This window comes from Gasterosteus aculeatus, chromosome 13, assembly GCF_964276395.1.
Source record: "Gasterosteus aculeatus chromosome 13, fGasAcu3.hap1.1, whole genome shotgun sequence".
NCBI lineage: Eukaryota > Metazoa > Chordata > Actinopteri > Perciformes > Gasterosteidae > Gasterosteus > Gasterosteus aculeatus.
The window spans coordinates 17,998,362-18,020,742 of record NC_135701.1 but is presented as its reverse complement, the minus strand read 5'-3'; the positions used below and the strand labels follow the sequence as shown (position 1 = coordinate 18,020,742).

The window sequence follows — 22,381 nt, the reverse complement described above, 5'->3', positions numbered from 1 at the left end:
GCGTTCGTCACCTGCAACCTTGTTCCACTACGCAACTGTCCTTCATTCCTGAGCTTCTTTGGGTGACCTGCAGATACACTCCAGATTGCTGTGCGTCACAGAGATGGGAAGGAATGAGCTTTTCCTGCCTCTACCACTCATCTGCCAGGCTGACGGTTGACAGATGTGCCGTTATCTGTCACTCTGTTAAACTGCTGCCGCACATCTTCCTGCCCGTAAGAAGGCTTGATAATGGCAGTGTCCTTTTGCAAACACACACACACACACACACACACACACACACACACACACACACACACACACACACACACACACACACACACACACACACACACACACACACACACACACACACACACACACAGTCAGTCAGTCAGTCCGGTACATATGGTCTGTGTTAGTGACCTATGAGTGTAACAAATGTGGATGCGTGTGTCGTTTTGTCAGTGGGTAAACCTCTTTTAAGAGCATGTCATTTGTTTGAAAGTTGCCATAGAAACACGGTTTGGCTGATTGATATCCGATCATTGCATTTATGACCAAATGCCTGCGAAACTGCAGATGTTCCCATCTGACACTTTGCGTTAAACAGATAAGTAATAACATGTTAAGAAGACGTTGTAAATGTGGTGTGCAAGATATTTTTATACATTAACAAAAATCACTTCTGGGCTGTTTTATTAATTTACCACTGACATGAAACATCAAATAATGGATTCGTCAATCCACATACACATAGTATTTCCACAGTCGACCTCGGAGCAGACGATTCAATCGAAACCAGTGTTTCCCCTGTGGACAGACCAGATCGAAGGCAGTTCTTGGTAGGGAGGAACATGCCTACAATGTCTGTAATGTGAATACTGATATTAAAACCTATTTAGGCCCAAAGCAAATGAGCCAATGCAATAACTCGAGAACCAAATAGAGCTCAAATAGAAACACAATCTAATCCCAATGCAGGATTTTTCCTTAACCAGTTCATGTGAAATTAGCTCTGTTGGCGTCATAAATACAAATACTAGTGAAAAGTGACGCTAGGTAGCAGCTTGTGTCTTTTTGGTGAGGAACTGCTGAATGTCTCTTTGCAGCTCCTCGTTGCGTCTCTGAGCTTCGTCTCGGCTGCGCTCAGCGTTTCTCAGGCAGAGCTCGAGCGCGGCCGCTCGCCGGCGCTCTGCCTCCAGGGCGGACTGGAGCTCTGCCACTGTGGCCTTCAGCTCCATGTTCTCCTGCTGCAGACTGCAAGAGACAGCCAGAAGCGCAGAGGAATTAGACACACGGTCAAAAAGAAACTGTGACAATTGGAAACTATCCATGGCCTTGGGTTTCTTATTAAAAAAACACATACGCATCCAACTGAGAAAGATTTGAGTGTCTTATTCACACTGTCTCATTGAGCTCTAAAACCGAACTTGCTTGGGATTAAATCCAGTTAGAAACATCTGTTTTGAATCAAAATGAACTTGTTTTAAAAGAGTTTCCAGTAAGTGAACTGCTTTGGTTTCATTTTAACAATACACCACAACCAATAAACATTGCGCTTGGAACACATTCATTTTTTAATGTTGTCCAGCCAGAAGGACGCAGGGAAAAAACCTGAATGTAGTTTTCCATTTCAACTTCATGTTTCACTCCAATGTTGGTCTTTGGGTGGCACGTGTTGACATCCTTACAATTACAACATCCTTTTTTTTTTTTAAACCCTGAAGCTAAAACCTAAATCCTGTAAAGATTTCCGTCACATGACTGAACCCTCTCGTTGCTCGAGCGTCTGTCTGCTGAGCTCACCTGTCTGCAAGCGGCTGGCCGTCCGTCTCCTGCTCAGACCGCCCGCTGACCTGCTGGTCTGGTCCCATCGAGCTGCCCACATTCTTCTGATGACACAGCACGCGGGCGGGCTGGACTCCGCCGCCGCCGCCGGGTTTTTGGGAGGCGGCGGTTGAAGAACCCGTGTCGTCCCTTTCTCTCTGGGCCGCTAATATCTTATCTTCTCCCCCCTTGTTGCTCGTCTGAGGCCCCCCGAACAATGAGCCTGAGCTCCGGAGGTCCAGGATCTTAAAAATGTCCTCTGACAATGTCCCGCTCTTCTCCTCCGCGTTCTCGTGGATGTTACTCCACCGGTTGAGAGCTTCGGCCTTGGCGGCCATCCCCGTGAGAGGGCAGTTGAAGGTGGGAAGGGTCTGGGTGCGTTTGCGGTGACTTCCCGTCCAGTCGTCTGTGGAAGTGGAGCGAGGCTCCTGCCACGTGTTTTGGGGGCTGCAGTCTCCTCTGTTTGGACCGGGACTGTCAATGTCCTCCTCCTCTTCTGGAGACTCAGACAGCGACGCGTCCCCCATCTGAGACAAACACATCGCTCACGATGAAATACCAATATAAATGCATGAGTGCACATTTTATTCTAGAGTCAGAGATGGAGGAAGTGGAGGAGGAAATAAAGCTCTGTTTAAGAGCGAACCATTGAGTGAACCAATATAGTGTGGAAGATATGAACTTATAAGCATATTACGTTATTTACTACTGAACAACTTTATCACCCAAAGTAATTGTTCCTGATTGTAATTACAAAAAAAAAGTCTTCCTTCAATCAACGCTTGAAAGGATGAATTTAGATCCAAAATGTAAGCCAGACTTAAATTTTATTCAACTTATTTTTTTTTACAGAATCCCTCACACAGGAGATCCTCAATTATTTGGGATGTTCTTTTTTTTTTTTCATTGTGACGTTCAAAAGATCCCAAAGGTCAACGTGTGGTCAACTGCTCGTACCTCTGCGGACTCCCAGCCCACGAAGCTGCGGGGCGTGTTCTTCTGGCTTTCAGTCTTCTTTGAGGGAGGGGAGGGAAGGACGTCTTCGGAGAGAGGAAACAGAATGTCATGCTTTCTGATCATCACCGTCATCAGCTTCTGGATCTGAGGAGTGGCTGCAAAGGAAAGCGAACACAAATGTGAAAAGATTAGGATCAAAAACTCTTCTCCTTAGGTTCCTATGCAAATTCTCAATTCACTTTTTGGAACAATTACTTTCCTCCTATTCCATCCTATTTTGTGCTTTCATGCAGATCAGATACGCACATTTTTCAGATGAGCAATAATGAAAAATGCATAATAAGTCTGTTCTGTACCCGATTATCAGACTCATTCATTTAATTTCAAACTGGATCTGGACACAGCTTCGTTCAGGACACTTCAGCAGCGCGTTCTCACCCTTCATCACAGATATGGGGTCTTCTATCTGAGGTTTGAGCAGGTTGATCCCCATCACGGTGGCCAAGTTCTCCACATTCATCTTGTTCACCTTGGAGTGCTGCTGCACCTCAAACAAAAACCTGCAAAGCAGAAAGATGTGATCAGCAATGTTCTGGGATACGAGCCCGTATGCGTGGGAGGATGTAAACCGATCTCACAAGACTTAGTTGTTTTTAACCAGTCGAGCTTAAAGATCTGGTCCCACAGATCTGTTATTGGGCTGTAATATAATGCTTTGTGTCCCGTCTCCTACTCACCGGCAGACATAACCGAGAAGGTTGTAGTGGATTCTGGGGAGGAGAGCAATTTGTTTCTGCAACTTTTCCCAACCCTGCGAGGACACACGAGCAAAAGATTGAAGGACACAAAGTACCACAAGACCTCTCTCCGATGTCGGTTGGACAAGCGCACCTGTGTGCTGCTGAAGTCCAGCGGGTTGGTGCAGTCCAGGAAGTCTTGGTACTGAGCCCACGGCACCACAGGCTGAGGAAGCTCGCGCAGGTACAGCTTGAGCAGTGACGCCACCGTGTGGACGTCCGTGTCCCTGCGGGGGGGGGAGTGACGTTAACCTTGGCTGAGACCGGAATTACACAACTGTAGCATGTATTTAGTAAGAAATGGGGTCTGCACACACTGGCGGGCTATTCGCTTGATGACAGCTTGTTAATGAGAACTTTGATCAGGCTGAAGGGGATCCAGATGTTTTTGTATGTAGCTGAATGATGGAGACAAAATGTCCGAATTATTTTCTTTCCACACAAACTTCATGAAACTGATTGAGACAAAAGTCTGCGGATTATCCGCATCATGTAAGCTAAATCCTGAGATTTCTTTTTTTACATTTTGACAAGCCAACAAAACACCTCTGTGAATGTTTTGCAGTGATTGCAGGCTTTAAGAATTGGCTCAAAAAGTTTTTCCATGTCTACAGATAAACAAAAATAATTCAATGGGGTTGTGTATAAACAATGTCCTCCAGGGTTTAGTTGTTCTTGGAGATGGTCTCGTTTTGTATATTTAGCTGGGGCAGCAGGCTTGGGTTCACTTTTTTTTTGTTGCCAAGAAACAACAAACACGAGGGAAATTAAAAGAAAATTTTTTTTTTTATCATTTTATTTGCGGCCTAAAAGTCGACATACAGCATGTAGAAGCAGCCCTGCTCCTCGACTCTGCTCACACTAAATTACTGACAAACAACAGTGCTCTGTCAGAGGAGCTTGTGATGTTGAGAAATACAGGCTTCCTCCTGTGTGCCGGCTAGAACAGGATGTGGTATCGCCTTCAGATCAGACACAAATGTTTTCAGCGTTCTGCATCCTTGATTTCTCAGAAAGAAAGAGTTTGTGCTGACTGAATGAGGTAAGGATGGTTTCTCTCCTTTCATAGCAGCGATCTGCTTGACGTGTTCCACCCTTCATACCAACTGGGTTTAAAGAGGCTGAAAGGGATTTCCAAAATCATTTTTTGCCCTTTTTTTTTTTTTTTCAAATACACATATGCATGATGCAACTTTCTTACTTTTTGCAGTGCATTGAAAGCGAAAGATGGGTTCCTTACTTAGGGAAGGAGGGTCTCTCTCCTGCATCAAAGGCGTCTCTGAACTGTTTCACAGCATTGTCCTGACCCGGGAGGCGAAAGATGCCCTCTTCATCCAGGCCGTTCTCCGTGATGAACTCCACACACTTCTGCACCAGGATCGGCACCATATGAGGCCCGAACCGTTGCTCATACGTCACCGTGTCCACGAGACCCTTTCCAAACACTGCAAGGGACAAATCAACAAGACATGACGGATTTGGACCTGTAATGTCCATGTTTCACATTGAAATGAACACCATTATAGCTTTGTATGTGGTCTTTGCAGTAACTGCATGCTGGTGCCACTTATTTATTCATTTGGAGAACTTGATTATTCTCTCGCTGACAGTTAAAGCTAAAGTGAGAACGTGTACGTTTCAGTGTACAGACATGTGAGAGATAGTACTGTTCTCATCCAACTCTGAGGAACAAAGTAAATAAATGCACTCCCAAAATATATAAGTGGTTGCAGTGTTACATGTGACCACATAAGGTTTTACTGAACCTCCACTTGTTGGTACTCCAATGACTTTGCGCAGAGTGCGGACCCACTCCTCCATGTCACTCTGGGAGTTTGCCATGAACACGTAGGGACATCGCTCTCTGTCTTTAGTCGTACCTGTGAAATGACGGGTATTGTTTGGTACAGAAAACCTTCGGCGGGACAGTCAGAACACGTGAAATCTATTCAAATATTTCCACTAAAGATCAAGATTGCGCTCAGTTTGTGGCGTTTTTTTAATTTCCAATGTATGTCATTGTTATTATTGAGACGGAAATCGCAAAGTGGCATGCAACCTAATTTGAATAGCTGTTAGTGGTAAACAGGAAATGCACAAGGACAGGTTTTTTTCTGTAGGACAAACATGTGGCACTACTGATGTGTCACACATTCAACAGTCTATGTGGGGGACAAAGTCATTGTGCAGAGTAGAATTACTGACTCACTATAGTTCCTCAACTATATATTTACAAAGATAGGTAGCTTACTGTTGTATACCGCGCTATTAATATAAGACACGATAACACATTTCGTATTATAGGTCCGATTTCAAGAAATCTTACCAAGCTGACTTGCATTCCATTTGGTAAAGCAGAAAGCAGAAACACATTGCATGCACTGTTAGAGTCACGTTCTTTTTGCCCCCTTTCAGAGGGCGCTCACATGCTTACGTGGTATGATCTCAAACAGGTACTTCCCGGGGTCATCCAAGTTCGGCGGGAGGTCGTTAACTTTACTGAAACGCAGCTGGATGACTCCCTGCAGACCGAAAAACATGAGCACAAAACCCAGAGAGCAAACGCGTGTTAGTGTGACGTCCGAGTCAAAAAACACGCACTGATATTCATACCAATATTTACAAAAAATTCACTGATATTCCCGGTGGATTTATCAGACCTACCACCTGTGTGTTTTTAAGGTGTCAGCAGGTGTTTTCTCCACAGGTGCAGCACGATTTCATTTTTTGTGTCAACGTTGCATGAGGGCTTTTGAAGATGCACTGAAAGATCTATTTCTATGACTTCCCTGTTTACTACACAGCATGCAGACTACATTAGGTTTATTCTCCAGTTCGCCACATCTGCAACCCATTTCCTCTTTCTCCCCCCACTGTCCTACACATATCCTTCTATTTTAAAACCAAACATAGAAACCACTGTTTGACCTCAGAGGATGATAATTGAGATTCATTTGTTTGCACAAAAAAATGAAGCAGCACAAACAAAACCATGAAAGAAAAGAAGTAAATTGTACAAGGGAGATTTAAAAAAAAAACAACATAAATAATATGAATAAGAATAAACATGCCTGCACTTTTTTATTGTTTCTAGATGCGATTGAGGGTTTATATTTCATTTTCATAATTTCCATTCTCCCTTCCTGTTTCACCATCACTCATTGTGACACAGGAAGTGAGGCGAGAAAAACAACACATGTAAGAAGAAAAGTGACCATACTTGTGGATTAACAGTGTAACAAAACAGCATCTTCATTTTCTTTGCAGGAAGTGTGCAATGTTAATCACCCAGTTTGAGTATTTGAGGTCCTGGTTGGAAAATATAAATTACACATTTCTTATCAGCCTAAAAATTTTATTATTTATAATTATTTTGATGACAGTCAAACATTTCTATGTTGATATGTAATAAGAAATAATATAAACATGTGTCTCATACCAACAAAAGAGAAGAGGAAAGCGCATGACATCATCCTCAATAGCACCAGTACTTTACTGGGTAAAGTAGAAATCCAGGGGTCTCACCTGCACAGTGGTTTCCTTGTCATCTTTGTGGTAGGTCAGCGTGCTCCCTCTCAGCACAAAGTAACGCTGCTGCCAGTTCTTCACCAGAGACCTCTGTTGTTTCTTGAGCCAGCCGGACTTCAGGGGCCTCTCCATGGATCTGGGGGAGCGCGGTGAGCCTGGGCCGAGGCCTCCCTCTCCGGGTATCACGCTCCTGGACCGTGCTGCCAAACACCACAAGAAGGGTGCGAGTGAAAGTGTTGTGAACGAAAAGAAATACGCAGACTCGCTGTGTCACAGCCGGAGCTGTGAAACGTAACACGAAACATCAGCGCTCTGCTGAGCTGGAGGACTTCCTCGTTTTGATATGAATACGCATCCGCCTATGAAGTTAGCGAGACCTGCTCACTCTAGTTTATTTTCGCTGCCCACACTTTCAGGCGGAGAGGAAACTGTTTGTCTGAACTCGACCACGTTTCAAAAGTGCAGCCGGGATCGCTCCACGCAAGTAACACGGCGGTTTGCAAGAGTCCGCCCATCAAACACGAGCTAGAAAGACCGAGACCGACACCGAGTTCTGCATTGACTGTAGTGAAAATGGCACAAAAATGGTATTTCACCCTTTGATCTGTGAAGGGATGATTTCGTGGAGTGACGAGAGAACAGAGGCAGAGGCCTACGTGGCCCCGAGAGGACGCAGTCCGACAGAGACAACACGCAGGGCCGAGAGGAGATAACTGAACCCAAAGGCTCAGTGGCTCTTAAATTCACTGTGTCTTGATAAGCAAGATGACAGCGCAGAAGAGAAGGAGCAGGGCCGCACCGGGGTAAACAGGAAGCTGCCACATCAGCGCCGGGTCTCCACCTAGAGGTTTGAGAGTCCTTTGGTCCCATTTTTAATAGCATCACGCTCGCTTGATGAGTGGAAAGTTAAAGCACTGTTGAGGAACGCCGAGCCCACACACACACACACGGAGCCCATGTCAGACCACACCCAGCCGACACACACACACACACACACACACACACACACACACACACACACACACACGGCTACTTTGAACCGGCCGTTGGCAGTTGAGTCCAGATCTTTACATTATGATGGGTACAAGGGAGAAGAGTTTTATGTCGACTGTTGGCCGGCAGCTGTCATGCAGTCGGGTTTTATGATCAAATATTCGCCCGGAGAAATGTCCATGATCACACAAAATAATTAATTAATAATAGAATCAAGATTGGTCCGTAATTCCGACATTTTATGACTTATATTTATGTGCTTTCTTGCTGATTGTTAGGAAGACAGATGCGACATGTCATGTTTGTGTGTCAGCTTGTTAGCTTAGCTTAGCTTAGCAACAACTAGCTCGTTTCTGTCTTCTGTAGGGAACAAAAATCTAAAATACATCCAACCATTGTCTCTTTGTTAAGCTTCGGAATTTAGCTTCATATCAAGCTCACGTGCACAAAGGTGGGAATCAATCAATGTGTCCAACTCTCGACAATAAAGCAAAAACCCTTCACTCCTGAGTGAAACAGCAGATGAGCGACGTTAATGCATCTAGAGGACCGAGGTCCGTTGTTGTGAATCAACACACTGACTGGTTTGTGGTCGTCCGTGTGCAAGGTGCAGTACAACTTTCCACAAACATACATCGCACACACGCGTCACACACATTCCCATACATGTGGTATAGATGCATACAGACAGACAGAAACTGAGTTTCCTGTTGAAAAACGGCATCGCTCCAGTAAACGGGTAAATAACCAGTCAGTCAGTCCACATCACCAGGTCAAAAGAAGCACATGGCGGTCACCGGCTTTTAGGAGGTTATGCTTCATACGTGGCGACAGTAGCGGACGAAATTTTGTCAACACGAAGCAGAGAAAATAACTGCAGCAGATACTTCACTCCACAATTGGCAACATTGACGGTGACGGTTATTAGAGTTGCAAAGACTAATGATGCACGCTGTGAACCACAGCAGATTATTCATCCCATTACCGCGTGTGTGCATGTTACAAAACTGTTGTGCCATCTAAACCGGAGCGGTTTCCGCCCTCAGCAAACTGAGGTCAGTCTAGACGGCTGTGCAGTCTCCTAAAAAGAATGCATAGTTTTCCATGCAACAAGTCGATGCTTCATCTCTCCCACAATCCCTCCAACCCCCGCACACAGTGATTTACCAAAGTGCTCTCGCTGTGTCATCCACAAGGTATTTTCCAATGAAGAGAGTTTGCTTTGCTAGTATTTCTCAACGTCAATGGCCAAAGAAATAAATTGCCTGGTCATACTTCCCCTCTAAGCAACACACTTTACATCTATTAACCTCAAGCCATGTTTTAAAGTAGCATAATATAGAATGTTTACATTCTAAATGAGTTGACAGTGATTTGTGTGAAGAAAACTGCTCCATTAACCCGCCGGCTCCCAACCACACATAGTAAGCGACCCCCGACCTGCTCGAAAAAACCACACTGCTGAAACAATAAAGTACAGATTGTGTCACTATTCCATTTCCTTACTATAAGAAAACATCGGCTCTCACCCCAACAGTGTCATTTAACCTCCACTATGCGACCATGGATTTACATGTAATAATATCCTTGATGAAGAGAGACCCTGCTTTGTGCTCATTCAGGTGTTTTACCTCCGCTTTGACACAGCTAAAAGAAAACCGTTAAAGTGTCCAAACCCAACGCGAGCGAAAGTCCAGCCTCCATTCTGCTTACCTATGCGAGCTGTCTCAGCCTTGAAGGTGCTGAAGTCCCAGTTGCGAGGCAGCTTGAGAGACATTCTCTTCTCACACCAGAGGTCAGGGTCTGAGTTCACAACTACAGCCCACTGGAGCGCATTCACACACAAATCGCTACACACGCCAACCACACAGCAGGTACGGCAGATCACACTTCCTACTTCCTGTGTTAATCTTTCTTCTTCTTTTTCTCTTCAGCCCTGGTGAACGCGAGCCCTCATGTTGCTTTTACTTCCACGTTCATACTCGTTCTGATAATCAATTAGCATAAAAGGATTCCAAGCCGATTCTCTAGACAGCTCCGGGGCGTCGGTGGGGAATTTACAAGTGACTAACGTTCACTGGTGAAACAACGTTTTTTTTTTTTTTTTTTTAAACCACGGTGTGTGTTAAAAGGAAGTCGTTCTCGCTCCTTCAGTGCCGCTTCACGGCTCAGGCTGCCATGCGACTTCAGCACAGGGGGAGTATTTACAAAAGGTCAAAGCCGGAGGCCCCAATCGACTGACCTTTGAACACACTGGTTGCAACGTGTCCCCATCTTTAAAGACATAAACTGTTATGCAAATGGTCAATTGGGTGGGGGGGCGGGCAGAAAATGGATATTCAAAATGGGGAAGAAGACAAAGAGGGAAGAAACCAGTCACAGATTCCCATATTATTTATATCTTTAATTTTATTTGAACTAAAACAAAGCACATTTCAGCATCAAAGAGTACAACTTTCCTCTAGACAAAGTGTACAGCTCAACACAAACCATCGCACAGTTTAAGAACAATATACCGAAATCATACAGCTTTGTAAAGAGAATCTATAACCACAAAATGAAATGTTGAGCCTACAGCGGGGAAATCACAACTCCCATACATTCCTTTTAGGGGCTCCAGGCGGGACAGGACTCAGTGGCACAGCGTAGATCACATGGCACGGCGTTCCCCAGGTGCCACGAAACTTAAAACAAAACTTCTGACATGCTTCCACGTGAGCACATCTTAGGGGAACTGGAATGTATCAAACATCTCCGCTCGGATGCAGCATCGGCGTCACGCTGGAGATCCGCCGACACACCAGGAGCTGCAGCCCTCTCTAGTGGCCGACCGGAACAGCAGAGAAGAACAGGCAGTACAGAGCTGCAGGGCCTCGCAAACGCCCCCCGCCCCCCAAAAAAAGGTCAAAAACACCACGGTAGGCGGTGGGACACAGGTCGTCACATTGGTTTTTGGAGACGTATCTGGGTCGCTTCAACCTGCACCGGGACAAAGAGGAGGACACGTGACAGCTGCCAGGGAGCCAAAACACACTCGACTGCACCGGAGTCACAGCAAGCCATCCCAACACTCGCTGCTATATGGCAATAATAATAATAATAATAATAATAATAATAATAGCTTAAATGTTCCTCTAACCAGAAATACCAAAAGAACACTCAACATTATTCTTAACATCTTAAATATACAATATAGTATCTAGATTTGATAAATAAATACTTTAGGAGTTAAGTGTAAGACAGGTTGGTTGTCATGGAGGTCAAACCAAAAACGTGATGAATTAAATTGGAAGAGAGACATTCAAATAGGGGGAGGAATCAAAAATACACATCTGGTTCATACAGTTGTTCATTTCATCTCAATCTTGGTTTGGCATATTGAAGAATTAACCATTTTTGCTTTAAAAAACCGTCTTGCTGCCTTCTCTCAAAAATACATTAGACGTTTATTAGGACCGAATGTGGTAAGAAGACACTTTTCTGAGTCAGCGGACAGATGAAGGTTGTTTTACGGGGTGAACATTTATGGACACCTGGATGCGGATCACATTCCTGCTACACTCGTTACTGTACGGTGGTTCATATTGCTGCATCCTCGAACATTTAGCACAGAAGTAGTTCTATTGGAGTAACGTTAACGGGTAACATTGACCCACGAGGTTAAAATCAATTCTTTCCTCTGATTGAGGAAAAATAAATAAAAAAATGACGAATGTGCACAAACATGACTGACAGCCTGCGGTTCTTAGCTGATGAGGGTAAGAGAGACTAGGACCCACATGCAGATAGACACCGTGGTGTTTGCTGCTCCTTACAGCACAGTGAAGAACAAGGGACTTTGATTTAATCATCATCCCTTTTAGCAATCTAAATATTTTGTACCTTGTCAAACGTTTCCTTCTGTTGTCTGCCATTTGCGTTGCAGTTCAACGTCTCCGTCAAAAGACCTCAAGTAAAATTAAACATTATTTCATAACTTAAACCCAGTAAGAGAGAACAGAACAGATTGTGTTGGCAGTTTTGAGGGAGTACTTTTAACATGTCACCCTACACGCGTATCTCTCCCACGTACAACCCTAGATTACCCCCAATAAGTCCTTGTGACATCACGACTATTTCCTTTTCCTTCAGACTCGTGTGACACACGGGACCTTTATGCAACAGCAGCTGACTACATAACAAACCACCTGAACATCCAACGCACAACAGCCGTAACACGCGCGGGTCAACTCAACCAGTGACCGACAGAACAACTGTAATCAGTCCTTCTGCTCAGAAGCGTAACCGTGACAACAGAGAGAAGCAGCATAGAAAGCATTATTGTGCCTTACTTGTACGGTCCGATCCCAATAACGTCTCAAACAAAAGCCATAATGCAACAATCCGACTTACAACGCGTGAAACCTAAACCAGATGCCTGTTAGGGAAAAAAAAGAAGTGTTAACGAGTCAGTTAAGAAAGAAACAAAAGCTAATAGTCGCGCTTTTATGAGTTTTTCTGCGTCTGCCATGAAATGGCAACCAGGTGTGGGAAGAATGAGACTTTCGTCCTCTCAAAGGGGGGGCTGCTATCTGTCGGACACAAACATGTGGTGAAGATCATCGGCCACTTACAGCACAAAACCACCAAACTGTTGTGTCCTTTGAATCGATAGTCGGATGTCAGAGGGGCCTTTTTTTTAAAATGATGAACACAGAAAAAGACACAAAAATGCAAGCGGCAGATGGCAAAGATGAATTTGGTCTGAAACAGACACAACATTAAGCTATAGGAAAAACAAAATATAAAATCCATCAATGTATAAATAGAAACAATCACCACAAAGACAATTTAAACTAAAACCGGGGGAATAGTTGATGAAACAGTGAGTAACAGCGAGTTGAGAGCAGTGCATTAAAACTAAAAACACACATTAATAAGTGACCATATAGAGGATTCCTTGTATACAGGTAGAAGTGTACAGCTGACCAACACTTTGTTCAACAGCGTGAATAGATACAGGTTGGCGATAATGGAAATGTTTATCAGTAATTCACTAACTCAAACCCCAAAACACTGAAACGTTATTCACAGACTGCTAAAACACAAACACACTGACTCTCACACCCAAATTAAATGGAATGACCCGAGACTGTGGTGGTTTCGCTCTTTTTTTTTTTTTTTTTTTGTAGTTTTTCTTGTTTTCCGTTTTTTGCTCACACAAAAGCCCCGACAGTCTCTCAGGGCTCCGGAGCAGCGCGGGACCCTCGGGTGCTGCCCCGCGTCTCGGGGGGGGGGGGACGAGTGGCTCTAGGCGGCGGCAGCCTCCTCCAGCGCCGGCAGCAGGCCCTTCTCCGTCAGGTGAGTCTTCAGGGAGTTGAATATGTGGAGCTGCTGATCGATACGGAGGGCCAGGAGCTGCTGGATCACCTTGCTGGGGTTTGGGCCCCTGAGGAGGAGGAGACGAGAATTGTACACCCCCTCTATCCAAAAACCAGATCCCTGGCACCTGTACGTTTGAGCTTTATCATCTGATGGTACTGATTGTACTAGATGCATTTATAAATCGCCTGTGCTCACTTCCAGAATCAACCAGAAGAATAGGAGAAAAACTTTAAAAACACAATAGTGATTTCAACCACCCCAAAAAAATGTACCACCAGCTTTGATGATAAAATCTTCCCATTCTATTACCATGTACTACTAATTAAGATATGCAAAGCGCGTTTACCTGATGAAGCTAGCAATGTAGACATTAACGAACGTTGCCATGAGGTACTGGCAGTCGAATCGGTCCATGATGCCACCGTGACCCGGGATAGTGTTGGCGAAATCCTGAAAGGACAAATGAAATAAATCAGATATTTGACTTTAATGAACATGAGTGGAGTCAACGGACATTAACAGATGTCATTTATTAACGTTTGCTAATAAAGTGCAGACACAAATACATATGAAACTGTCTACAGCTTACTTGATATTAGCAGGGCAACACCGAGGACACCATGCGACTAGATCTTTGAATAATACAATAAAAAGGTACCTTGATCTTAAAGGCTCTTTTGAAGCCACTGGCAAAGAATCCCCCGAAAGGTCCCACAATGGAGGCGAACGAGGAGAGCGCGATGCTGTGGATCTGGAACGGATAGAGACGCACGGTGCTCTGTGGAGACAACAGGAGACGTGTGACCATAACAGGTAAAAGCAGTTATTCAACCGGCGTTCAGGACTGATTTAGAACGCTTTTCTTCACGCGTTCCTTTCCTTTTTAAGTCCTGTGTTGCTCAAGTTTTGTAGTCAATGTGACAGCTAAAACTACCGCTTGCTTTAATGTATCGAGTCAGGGATTGTTAACCCGTGAAATATTGGTGAGGATGCTACAAAAATACACTATGCCATGAAAATATTAAACTCCTCTGTCACATCTCCACAATTTACTGGATTTTGAGGTACGAATACTTCCTCCTTTCACGACAGTTTGTATGGGACTTGTGCAGGGGAGCCTCACCCAGCCAGTGAAAGACTCCAGGACGGCGGGCAGAGCGTAGTCCTGAAGCTGGAAGAGATCGGACGGCTCACAGTCCACCTGGAAACTGTTGGAGTCGTTGTTGAATTCCACCGGGCACACAAAGTAGCGGTAGCCGGCCAGCAGATAGGAGAACTGGGAGGGGAACAGACTCCAGTTACTTCAGTCAAACATCGATCATTCATAATGTCCAGAGGCAGCGAGTTCCACGGTTCAGGGGCGTAAAAACACAAGAACCTCACCGGTACTTTTATGTGACATATGAGCAAAGTACGAGGTATTGTATAAAAGTGCACCACAAAAGCCATATTATTTTAAATATGAAGTAAAGGAATGTTGTCTTTCTTCTCACCATAATGCCAAACACAATAGTGGAGAACAATCCACCGATGAAGCCCTCCCAAGTCTTCTTGGGGGAGAGCTGCAGGAGACACAGATTCAGATTTTATGTTTTGACATAATCGAATACCCAGAACTCTTGAACCCCGATTGTGTTTTTCTGCCCACTGCAACACAATTAAACCGGAGAGGCGAAGCAACTTGATTATATTGGAAGAAACGGACAAATTTAATTGTCAAAAATCAGTCTGCTTCTCCCATTCATGTTTTTCAAAAGCTAGAAATAACGGCGATACAACCAACCTTGATGAGAGGGGTGCGGCCGAAGAAGAAACCAAACATGTAGGCCATAATGTCGTTACAGATCACGCAGGAAATCGGCACAATGAACCTGTTCAGATGGGAGGAGTTTACAGGAGACTAATATGAGACTTACTGAAAATATATATATTTTTTTTTAAGTATTTCAATTGGAGAATTAAACTGTCACGGTAATCCTCCAAATAAAATAAAAAACATCACACCAAATTAATAGAATTGGGCGCGCGCGCACACACACACACACACACACACAGACAGACACAGACACACACACACACACAACAAATCGTTTTTTCTTACCAGATCATCCCCTCAAACAGATTGTGAATGATAAGGTGAGACTGAGTCACCACAATCAGCAGAGTCACATGGGTCCAACCAAACTGTGGGGACAAAACGATACGTTTAGACACGCTTTAATATGACGTCTCTAGTCTACATATCTACTGACAGACACCACCCAGAAACTTTGTGATTTATTACGTTCTAACCTAAAACGTGGCAAATCAATAGCTTGAATCTAGAATGTGGTCGGAAAAATATTGTGGCCATTCTCATCTGACGGGTGGAAATGTTTGTGCCGTTGCTCTTCAAACCCTCCCAGAATCAATCATTTCTAAAGGTCGTCTTTCAGCCTTTAAACAACATTTCTGTTTGGATCTACGTATTGATCATGATAGTTATGTGAGGTCGACTCAGTAGACCTCAACCAATGAACGCTTGCCGTCTTGAAGTGATCAGGCAACAATCTGACTATACCGAACACTTGATTGATTTTCTATTTCAGCGATCCCTGACCCACTTCTTCACGCACTTGAGGGGCGGTTTCTTTTCCCGGAGCCCCATCAATAATCCAGCAGCCTCGAGGCTGCAGGTCGGGAGGAAGCCGGGAGACACTTACCATGTAGAACTGAAGGCGGTAGTGCTTCTTCACCAAACTCAGCACAAACATGCAGAACCCTGCAACAACACGGCACAAAATATTTTTAAAATAAATAATCAGGGCTGAAATGTCTGGGAGAAGAGAGAGATTAATGAAGTCAGAAATAGGGTCATCTTTGGTCAAACTCGACTAAGTTTAGCATGAACATTTCAGACAAGTTAATGTGCCGTGAGTAGGTGAGGCTTGTTGGAGCGTTTTGTATAGTACACAAGACTGAATGGAGGAGACGGAGCAGAGAATGTGTGAGAACAAAAAGTGCTCATACTGGGAGGAAAGTTTCACAAGGACATTCTGTCCTCTGGGATACAACAGCTGCAACATCTCAAAACAAAAAGCCTGAAATACTGCAGATTTGAGTATTTTCTGGGACTTGAAGGAACGGCGCGGTTGTCTTCAAAGCCTCTCTGCTTGAAGACGCGTGAGAGCGCCGGGCCACCTCCAATCGAGTAGGCAACACACATAGCAAGCGTCGGGGTGCTTCCTTCCTCCCCACATCCTGTTTGCCATCAACCAGCAGCCTCTGCTGCCTGAAACCGGCAGCACAGGAAGTGAGTCTCCTCTCGTTTGCATGGTGCCGTAAATAACAGACTTTGGAAGTTGACTAATGAGTTATTGCGTTTGATTCTGTGGATGTTCATATTAATTCTTTTTTGAAACAGAAGTAGGCTTGACTAGACATGTTTTACATTTCCCTACATGTATAATTATTGTGCCGGGAAGACATTCACCAACTACCGGATCCCCCTGTGACCCTTTTTTGTGGCCCACTGACCAGGTGACCAGGTCACTTAACAAAGTGAAAAGAGTGCTGCGAAAGGTTTGGGCCTCAGCGTTGGTACCTGTGAGGTAGAGGGCAAAGGAGATGAATCGGTGGTATTTGCTGAGGATGCGAAGAGGCTCCTCCCTCTGCACCAGCGAGAAGAAGTAGTCGGTCACGGTCTCGCCATAGAAGAAGTAGTTCACACACAGCAGGAAGTACCTGTGGAGGGGAGTGGGGGGTAAATGTACGTGTATGACTCCTTTACGGCAGCAGCTAATCAGACTGTGCATTCAGTATGCCTGCAGAAAGCCAGTGAGGCTGTGTGGAATCTACTCAAATGTTGTCCAAGGTCAAATACATAACTACACAGGGAACAATTTAGATTTTTCCGGCTGCTGGCATATTGAATGTCAGGATTCTAGTCACACTATGTTGTCCACCACCATCTCTAAAATCAAACCGCACTGATGATTTACAATCTCTTTGCCTTTTCTGTTGATTGGCTTAAAATCTACAACCTACTCAAAAAAGCCTGAAAACAAACCTCAGGAAGTCTGCAACAAAATAAAACATGAACACAATAAGAAGAAAGCAAGTGATGGTACTTGATGCTTTAACCGCTGTTTAACGTGTTTCAGTGGGTGTGACTGCGCCTCACCAGCTCAACGTCCTGAACCAGGGCAGGTGGTAAGAGTGGTACACGCTGTATCCGATGGTGATGATCTCCTGGAAGCACTTAATCTGGACGATGAGGACCTGCGCAGAGAAACACTGTGTCAGCGGGGAGGAAACGACAGGAGCATCTCCAAGGGGAGGTGTGCATGTGTGTGTGCATGTGCGCGTGCATGTGTGTGTGTGTGTGCTAAATCCTGGTGTCCCAGTGACACAAAATGTTTGACAGGGTTATTTTTAGTGAATTCCCAGGTTGACTGGAGCAGAAAATCCTGCATTCTATTAAAGAGCCTGAATCCCATTAATCCAAGAGATGCTTCAGTTGTGTGGTAAAGTTCAACTAAAACGTCCCAAACACACCCTGATACAGTGCTCAACTCATTCAGGAAATGAATTAATACAGGACGTTTTGTCGTATTCAATTTGTTACACTCCACTGATGAAACACATTTCTGTGAACGGCGACGTTGGAGGTGTCATTGTGTGTTGGTACTCACAATCATCATCAGCACTATCGGCCCCAGGTAGATGATGAGAAAGAAGAAGGAGATCATGGCCAGTGTGAGGATACCTCGGACCCACCAGTTCTTCCATCTGAAGGAAACGCAGACAGAGGGGCTTTACTGATTGAATTATTATTTTCGTACATGAATGTAAAGATTAAAATCCATCCCTTCAACCATCAGCACAGTGAAATAATGATATTTTATACAGTATATCTTAACATTTTTCAATGTCAATACTGAGCTTGTTTGCCTATTACAATTCATTTGTACAGTCATAGACATTGACTCTAAAGACAACTTGTATTACTGCAGACAAAACTGAGCAGTGTCTTTGTTTCTCATCAACAGTGTCAGTACCTTGAGGAGAGTCCGGACAGGGCCTTGTTCAGAACCTCCGGGGTGTCATCGGCAGGGGCCGGCACGTCTGGGACCCCCGAGTCCGCCTTGGCTTCGCCGTCTGATGGCACATCTTTTTCCCCCTTCAGCTCACTGTCAGAGCCCTGACAAACGCACACAGAGGAGGCGTGAGAGGCGGACTTTTGGCAAAGATAAAGTTGTAGCCCAACACAAAAAAACAAACTGGGATGACATCTGTCTTCCATGTGGGATTTCGGTTTGACTGGTATTTCATACAATAAATATAAATCAGCATTGCCCAAAATGTTTTTTTCTTTGGCAACTGCCCATTTATACGACATACGAGTGAATAAACAAACTTACCAGAAACACTGGGCCTGTGCAGCTAAATGAATGTAAACAAAGCTCTTTATTTGTCTCACAGCTCAACAGTCAAACTAGTAGTAAATACTGGCTCTCGAACTAAATCCTATTATATTGTAGCTAGATCACTCACACACACACACACACACACACACACACACACACACACACACACACACACACACACACACACACGTCATTGAACAAACAGCAGCACCGGCGGGGTTGCCAGTGTAAGATGTGGGCGGCTAAACGCGGCACCAAACCATCTCCCTCCATATTGTTGGTCCCCCAGAGGCATCTGTTGCTGACAAGAGGCCCGATCACAAACACTAATCTCTGCGTCTCCATGGTAACGGCAACAATCACAGGAGGCGGCGGGTTTTCTTCACGTCAGTTTGTCCTTCGAAACCCCTCTCCCCCTGCCTCGCCTCCCTCCCTCCCTCCCCCTCCCTCCGCTGCTGCTGCTGAGGACCAAATTAGGCTCGGAGGTCTCACCTCACAATCACACAGCAGACAGTCCGCTTACGCTTCGTAATGCCGACTCAGTCTCACGCTTTGACCATTGAATGCTGCAGCAGCAGGATATTTGCTAGACATGCCGTTGTGGCTTTCTTACTTCAACAACTTTAAAGGGCTTTTTTTTGGTCTTCGTACTTTTCTATCTCATTGTGGCGTTCAGAGGGAACATTTCTGCTACTATCAACTTTATTTCCCTTCCTTAAACAAGTTACAGGGGGGATTAAATGAGATACAAGAACCACAACGCTAAATTCAAAGGGTTAAATGGGTTGACTGTGAGAAGTACATCACAACAACAACACTAGAAATGTTTTCATTATTATTACAGCAGGGCGTTGAAACCCTGCTGTACTTATTTATTTGGCATTTTAGAGAGATGTAATACTGAGGATCAGTTTACCAGCTGCAACGATCAGTGTGCGTCCACCTTTGTCACAGAGTCCCCACATAAAACACAGACCCTCTAACTGGCATCTCATGTCACTCTGTATCAAATCGGCCAAATTAATCCAAAACTGCAAACTAAATGAAACACTCTTACGAGATAGACTGTCAATAGTTTAATCCTGTCCAATGAATGCAGAAGCACAAGAACACATTCACACGCAGGCCTATTCGCCGCCTACTGGTTTCTATGGAGACGATTTCCGTCACTCAGGATGCTTGAGTTAAAAATAGGCTCTTGCTTCACATAAACGCTCCTCCCCTTTTACGCTTTCAACACTGACTGTCTCCTTTTTCCATCACCGATTTATTGGGGGGGAAAAAAGAAACTACACCTGCAAGCCGCAAAGGATTAGTACATTTATGTTTTCACGACCATCTTTACCGCGACTTTAACTCAGACTATTGGGAATCTTTTAATGAGGGAAAAGACGAGGTGTGAGATTCATTTTCTTGGCTGTGTTGTTTTAGGAGTTCATCACAGTAATATTTCCAAGCAGCTGTTTTGAAATGTTTTGAATGGCTAAAAGACCCCACGTGTGAGCGATGCTCATTTGGACAGAGACTTCCCGTCATCCCCTGGAAACACATAGCGTCTATAATTAGAAACACACCCAACCAGATGTTGATCACACACATATATCCAAAAATGGGTTAGCAGCTGAACTTTGTGGCATTTTTAATGTTTACAAAGTTTGATTGCAGTATGACCTGATTCTCACTTGTAATTTTACAAATACCATTTATGCAAAACACCATAAACATTGCACCTAAACCGGTTTCACCAGTCTACTACTTTTATATCACCCTGCTACATAGTAAATAACTGCAGAATGTTGTCTTTATGCAGGATTAAGATAGCCAGAGCCATAAAGCCAGATATCTGCTTTACACTGGTATTGATGCTACATGTCAACATTTTAGGATGATCTCCCAGATTAAGTCTACATGAACAGTTATAGCAGCTGCTTTTTGAGATTTACTTCCCAAACTACACAGAAACATGTGATAAATTACTTTTTTTTTTAAAACAGGATGGACAAATTAAACAAACCCCATCAGATAGAAGATATATATGATGTCACTCATGAATTACATTTCCCATAATAACTCCAATGTGGTTAGGTAACGCCGGTAACGCCCCGACTATTAAGCTGCTCTCCATTGATCCGTAATCACGTCCTAAACCACATGCATGACCACGCCCCTTTGTGGGCTACAGCTAGTCCCTGGAAACTATTTCCACACCCATGTTGACATCACAGAACATGCTTTTTGTGTTCCCTCCAGTTTGAATACGTCGCGATAATAAATATGTTGTACGTCTGAAGCAGTTGTTGTTGTTGTCATTGTAGCAGTCGGACCAGCTAAGCCAAGCTAACGTTACGTTAATGCTACACTGGTGGAGACGATGTCCGCAGGCCGTTGGGCAGTTAAATTAAACAGTTATCAGTTAAATATTACGTCATACAAGTTAATTTACTTAAGATAGCGTTGTGTGGGGAAACAAAACAGTGACGCTTGTTTAGCGCAAATATAGTCTTCACCACTTGAGGCTTTTTCGAAGCGTCGTAGACCTGACGTCACACCGTGGCCAGCTGCAAAACATCTTCCAAAACATAATTCAAATTGTTTACAATCTAGCGTTGATTTGGTTAGCATGACCTTTAAAACATCAATTAAAGTCAAATAGATGCCCTTTCTTATACAAGGAGAGCATCCTATACATCGGCATAAATACGATTAAAAAAAAGCAGCTTGTGCCTTTGGTTTGCCTGTGAGAGCCCACGGGAAGACTCACAGGAAGACCGAGCCTAGCATGGACCAATCAAGTTTAAAACACGAGCAGGATGACGGAGGATTTGTATTGAGCGCCTTTAAGTGGTAACAGAGTGTGCCCAGGAGAAAAGCTACGTAAAAAACACCGCATCCAAATCGATCACGACTTTTGCCCCAGCTAACATCACCCAGGATGATGCGTTAGGAGAGCTAACGTTAGCTAGCTTTAGCGTTAGCATCGCTCTCAAGTGATTGGAAGGACGGAGTGCTGGCGGACGTTACCTTGTCCTCTGACGGCTGCTGTTGTAACGTTGGGTCGGTGTCTTTGGCTCCACGGTGCCTTAGATCTGTCATCCTAGCAGATTGTAGCCTAGCGACTACAGACAAGGTCCTGTGTCTCCGAGACACTGGCTGGTTTGGGGGACAGGTCTTCTGTTGAGCTTGTGATTTGCACAGCAACACTTTTCACTCGATGGAAGTGGTGTCAAGTTTGGAGGAATTAAAGATTTATACAACTTCCGGATTTCAAAATAAGGTCCATGTTAAGCGGATTCCCGTTTAAATATATCTATATCTATATCTCTATCTATCTATCTATCTATCTATCTATCTATCTATCTATATATATATATATATATATATATATATTATATATATATATATATATATATATATATATATAATATTTATATATATATTTTTATATTTTTTTAAAGTAAAAAATATACTGGGTCAATGAAATGTCATGAAAAATAACTTAAAATACATTATGCAGAAATATGTCAT

General features: G+C 44.0%; 2 protein-coding genes across 3 annotated transcripts; both read right to left on the bottom strand.

Annotated features, from left to right (window-relative positions):
- Positions 1-666: 666 nt before the first annotated feature.
- Positions 667-10,232, bottom strand: arhgap25 (Rho GTPase activating protein 25). Of its 2 annotated transcripts, none has more exons than XM_040196113.2 (11): positions 9,798-10,232; positions 7,089-7,291; positions 5,998-6,085; positions 5,330-5,443; positions 4,804-5,008; positions 3,658-3,790; positions 3,504-3,577; positions 3,205-3,326; positions 2,767-2,921; positions 1,789-2,336; positions 667-1,239 (listed from the first exon to the last, which is right to left on the bottom strand). In XM_040196113.2, exons 1-11 carry the CDS (start codon positions 9,859-9,861, stop codon positions 1,038-1,040), a joined length of 1,908 nt encoding a protein of 635 aa, XP_040052047.2. In that variant the 5' UTR covers positions 9,862-10,232; the 3' UTR covers positions 667-1,037. The 2 variants fall into 2 exon arrangements, with proteins under 2 accessions (XP_040052047.2, XP_040052046.2); XM_040196112.2 differs by lacking the exon at positions 9,798-10,232 and adding an exon at positions 7,688-8,371.
- Positions 10,233-10,475: 243 nt separating this feature from the next.
- cds2 (CDP-diacylglycerol synthase (phosphatidate cytidylyltransferase) 2) lies at positions 10,476-22,117 on the bottom strand. Its single transcript, XM_040195673.2, has 13 exons — positions 21,878-22,117; positions 18,488-18,630; positions 18,122-18,218; positions 17,611-17,708; positions 17,032-17,171; positions 16,151-16,209; positions 15,550-15,632; positions 15,232-15,319; positions 14,942-15,010; positions 14,572-14,724; positions 14,107-14,226; positions 13,795-13,898; positions 10,476-13,512 (listed from the first exon to the last, which is right to left on the bottom strand). The coding sequence occupies exons 1-13, from the start codon at positions 21,947-21,949 to the stop codon at positions 13,374-13,376; spliced, it is 1,365 nt and encodes a 454-aa protein (XP_040051607.1). The 5' UTR covers positions 21,950-22,117; the 3' UTR covers positions 10,476-13,373.
- Between the last annotated feature and the right edge of the window lie 264 nt (positions 22,118-22,381).